Below are 4,514 nucleotides of genomic sequence, written 5' to 3' on the forward strand. Positions count from 1 at the left end.
TACATTCCCTTGTCTCAATATGGACAAATATTATGTAGCAATCACTTGGTTTCATTTCAGATATTAAAATAGTAAATGCCATGTACTAGTATGTCTTTGGTTTGAATATCACATTTGGCAGTTGTATCAATTCTATAACAACTGGTCCTATGACATTGTCACTTTCTATGATATTGTTTTTTTTTGAGTTTAGACAACGCTTATAAATTTTTCGAATGTTGCATTTTAGGACTCATCTTGATTTGTGGTTAAAATTTTTTAAATCGGTTATATCTTTCCTTTTTTATGGCGGTTTAAAAATTGGCCTTTGAGGACACTGTCCGTCGTATCAAGGAGTCTGTGTCTAGCGCATTTTCTGACGTCATGCAAGGTAGTCGGCTTTTTTCTTTGATTGTCTCAGATAAATGCGCTTATTAGGCATATACAATCTTGTTGCACGTGGTCGGACGAAGATGTAGTTTGTTTTTGTCAGAGCTATCATGGATAAGGATGTAATAGATTGGGAATGTGATTCGGAGGATTATCAGTCTGACGACTCCGATATTAATTTTATTCCCGGTTACATGATCGAATGTTCTGAGGTTAGAAATTCTAACAAAGATTTTAATCAAGAAAACGTGGGCCTAGCATATGCTGACGAGCCTTTGGCAGACGAAGAGTGGTTGGAAAATTACAACAGTCAGGAACAAAAACGTTTAGAACTACAAGAAAAGCTCGGCAAAAGACTGGATGGCTCTGTAAAAGTGGACGAGTGGTGTCAGTGCGGAAATTGTGATGTGACGCTACTCGTAAACAATAACGAATGCCATTGTTGTTTTGAACTTGATGGATGCCATGAAGCAATGAAAAGCGACGAAGTGATTAGCGATCTCCAAGCCGAAGGTATAATTAATGCGAAATGCATCATTCAACATCCTGGATTTAACTCCGTATGCCTTGAAAAGTGGAGTTTGAAGATGGCTGCCAGCAAGTTGAAAACGAAAAATAAAAGCAAATACACTAGAATTTCAGGACAGAATAGGTAGTTCTTTTCATGAACAAATCATAAAACATATAATCCCACAATGGACTTCATTAATTCACATAATCTAATACTGAAGTTTCTATTTTAGCTTTCTACGCAGCATCTCCTATAGAGAATTTACAAGACTGGTATATGGTCTCCTTGGTAATAGGCGATTCCCACTACCTGCATGTGCCTACATGGCAATAAGAAAAACATTTCCAGTAGTTGATAAAGAAAATTTTACTGGATATTCTGATGATTCAGATTAGTTAAATTTTCCAAGATGTATAAAGAATGCAAAAATGTAAAAAAAAGCTGGGGTGAGAGTGCGTTGTAGAATATAGATCTTAAAAGAGGTATTGCTTATAATTTTATGGACAGGTGAAAACTAAATTGGTAGGTTGATGCTCCTTTAGCTATAGTTTTTTGGACAATCTTTGACATTTTTGTGACCCCTCATTGGTTGTCCACATGTTCTGCAATGTCTGGGTGTCACATCACCAGTACTTGCTTTACTGTTGTCTCTCCTCAACTGTTCTTGATATTGTAACACTGCAAAAGACAAATTAAGCTTTCCAGGTTTTGACAACTAAATTTATCTAGTGTTTACATGTTCACTGAGTACAAATCCAAATTTGAATGTGGTTTAGTCAAAACTAGAACAAATTATGAACAACAATCTTTTAGCATAAAAATCTTACCTGGAATACTGGGTTGAAAATGTTGGACAGTGATTTGCATCCTGTCAGACTTTTTCTTCAATGCTTCTTGCTTTGTTTGCTTAGTAAGCATTGAATTCATTGGAGGCGGGCACATTTCTTTCAGCTTTACCATTGCATCAGCCATGTCCCTCTTGCTAGCTGACAGAAAATTCTCATAAATGTCTTGCACATATCCTGCAAATAATGTTTAATGTCTTTATTTCCAAACATCTTCAAACAACAGGATTACATCATCTAGATAATCAAAAACTTACCAAAATTCTGTGCAACTGTAACATTTCGAATTATGGCCTCCCCATTTTTAAACTTTGGGTAGCTAATTTTGACTCTTTCTGATTGGTCAGGATTTGTTTTGATTTCTCTCCTGAGGTTGTTGTTAAAGTGCACAACAGCTAAAATATGCCTAAAAACAGGATTCACATAAATTGCAATTGCTCTTTGCATTCATCTTATTTGTCCTTTAATAAAAAGAAAAACTGTGTTTTGAGTAAAAGGTATTATATACAACTATAACTAGTAACAACAGACATTTTAGTAAATGATAGTTCATTTTCCCACCTGCAATACTGTCCAGCATAACAGTATGCAATCATTTTGGGGGCAAAATGATTTAAAACACTGTGAAAGCCCTCCAAACAGCTAGTTTGTTCTAATGGAGAAGCTTGTTTGATCCCATCTACCAGTCGTTTGTTTGTCAAAGCATTGCAAATCTTTTATGAAGGGTGAATCTAGATATAAAACAAATTAAATCATGTAACTCCATTTTATATTAAACCTGTACTTGTATAAATTAAAATTGCTAGCCTCCAGATTTGGTCAAGTTAAGTGTGGCTGGCTGCACCACAATTTGTACATGTACTAAGAAATAATGTCATATTTTGATCTTTGGCATAGTGTTCATTGTACACAGTTTACACAAAATATATATACATTATTTGAACTTACCAACGGTCAGCCACTTTCTATCTGGAATGCTACTACCATGGGCACATTTTGCAAACAACGGGTTACTGTGACATGAGTGTATGTTTACAATATGTTGTAGGAATGACTTGAATTTGGCCAATATAACAAGGCCATTCCCATCAAATGTTGAGGTGGCACTCCAATGCAGGTGATTCTCAATTGGCCTGATCCAATCATGTAATGCCTCGCAGTCCTTCTCTTTGGCAATTTTGGAAAGCACTTTCCTAATTTCTGTATGTAACAGAACATCCAACCAGAAAAATTATGTCAAAAAGTGGAAACAATGACAGTGAAACAATACTTCCTCTTTTATAGACATTCAGTGATGTTAATAGTTCAGTGACGACTTCATACTTTCAAGAGGCCTGAATAGAAAATCAAATACACTTACTTTTTTTCAAGTGCCATACATCAAAATAGTGTATGATATTCTTTAAATCTTGCCGCATATATTTTGCAATTGAGGTATGCCTGTCAGAGATGAATGTGGTAATGGGAACAGCAGATGTAAGAAGGTAGTCCATGCATAATTTAAACGACATGAACTCCATTGCTGGACTACTTCCGGCCTGGTTTCTCTAAAAAAACAAAACAACACCTCATAAGTAAATTTAAGTAATTGTTATCAATTGTTAATAATGTACATTTTTTGTTACCTGCACAATATTGAAGTGAATGATCTTTGCAAATGTGCAACAAAAAATTGTGTATGCACAGAACTTGGCTGAATGACCCATGCTGTCATGCCGCCCATCCCCTGCAAGGACCACACCATCTTTTATTTGCTTTGCCTTTTCCAACAACTTTGATTGATAATTCTTCCAGTACAGATAGATGGTGGGGAACAGCACAGTCTAGAAAATTGATTACAAATCAATTAAAATATATTTCTGAATGCACATGATTCAGAAATCCTGCTACAATGAAAACTTTTTTTCTCATTCTTGTAAAATGGTTTGTTCATACTCACCCGCTGATAATGAAAGTAAGTACTGTGAGAGACACATCCAATACCCATGTTCAAGAAAGTTTGTCTCAACTTGGTGAATGATCCACCACTAAGCAGTACTGCCATGCACAATAAAAAATTTCCAGCACGGGTTTTTTGATATCCAGGCATTGGTGGTTGACTTTGCCATGTTTTAGTTTCTTCAGGGCATTTTGGGTTATGGCAAGTTGTTTTTATTATGACATTAGACCCAACAGTTTTAGCTTCAACTATTGGATTTTCAGTCTTGCAGGCGTGGCAAAAATTAAAAAGTAGCAACAGTTGTGAGAGAAACACAATGTGTTTGGGTTCTGTCCGCAGATTCCCAGTAACTTGCAATGACCTAGTTGAAGCAAAAGTACAAAGTCATGAACAAAATTTTTATTATTTAATGTCTTTCTAAAATATTTCATATAGCAGGAAAAAAACATGAATTCGCAAATCGCAGTTAAGCTGCTATTGAGTAAGCATGTCAAACAATTCCAATGTAAAATATTTAAACTATAAGAAAATAGGAAATACTAACTCTGAATCTTCTTCAATAAGCTCTTCTTCATCATCTTCAATGTTAGCATTCTCCCCTCATAGAAAGGATCATACTCATCATCTGCTTCTTCCATGATTTCCCCTTCATCATTGCTGTCTAAGTTGTCATCTTCAATCACCTCTGCCCCCCTTTCACTTTGCTCCTTCCCACTGCTATCTTCAAACATCAACTTTCCCTCCAAACGTTCTTCAAGCTGGCTTACTAGAAATCAAACAATACTGCTTTATATATGTTTAGCTTTTTGGATTGCAAAATGTGTGTGAAATATGGGGCTCACCTTTGCGT

The 4,514-nt window shown here is 35.7% G+C and overlaps 2 protein-coding genes across 3 annotated transcripts; one reads left to right on the plus strand and one right to left on the minus strand.

Annotated features, from left to right (window-relative positions):
* The first annotated feature begins 352 nt into the window (after nt 1-352).
* Nucleotides 353-1,336, plus strand: LOC124448396. Of its 2 annotated transcripts, none has more exons than XM_046999405.1 (2): nt 353-882; nt 1,113-1,336. In XM_046999405.1, the coding sequence occupies exons 1-2, from the start codon at nt 480-482 to the stop codon at nt 1,211-1,213; spliced, it is 504 nt and encodes a 167-aa protein (XP_046855361.1). In that variant the 5' UTR covers nt 353-479; the 3' UTR covers nt 1,214-1,336. The 2 variants fall into 2 exon arrangements, 1 of the variants encoding a protein (XP_046855361.1); XR_006949045.1 differs by lacking the exon at nt 353-882 and adding an exon at nt 891-1,021 and having other exon boundaries at nt 1,113-1,328.
* Nucleotides 1,006-3,927, minus strand: LOC124448395. The gene is made up of 7 exons (XM_046999404.1): nt 3,665-3,927; nt 3,351-3,548; nt 3,086-3,272; nt 2,674-2,925; nt 1,983-2,087; nt 1,708-1,902; nt 1,006-1,558 (listed from the first exon to the last, which is right to left on the minus strand). The coding sequence occupies exons 1-7, from the start codon at nt 3,812-3,814 to the stop codon at nt 1,419-1,421; spliced, it is 1,227 nt and encodes a 408-aa protein (XP_046855360.1). The 5' UTR covers nt 3,815-3,927; the 3' UTR covers nt 1,006-1,418.
* Between the last annotated feature and the right edge of the window lie 587 nt (nt 3,928-4,514).

Source organism: Xenia sp. Carnegie-2017, unplaced genomic scaffold (assembly GCF_021976095.1).
Source record: "Xenia sp. Carnegie-2017 unplaced genomic scaffold, XeniaSp_v1 HiC_scaffold_23, whole genome shotgun sequence".
NCBI classification, from domain to species: domain Eukaryota; kingdom Metazoa; phylum Cnidaria; class Anthozoa; order Malacalcyonacea; family Xeniidae; genus Xenia; species Xenia sp. Carnegie-2017.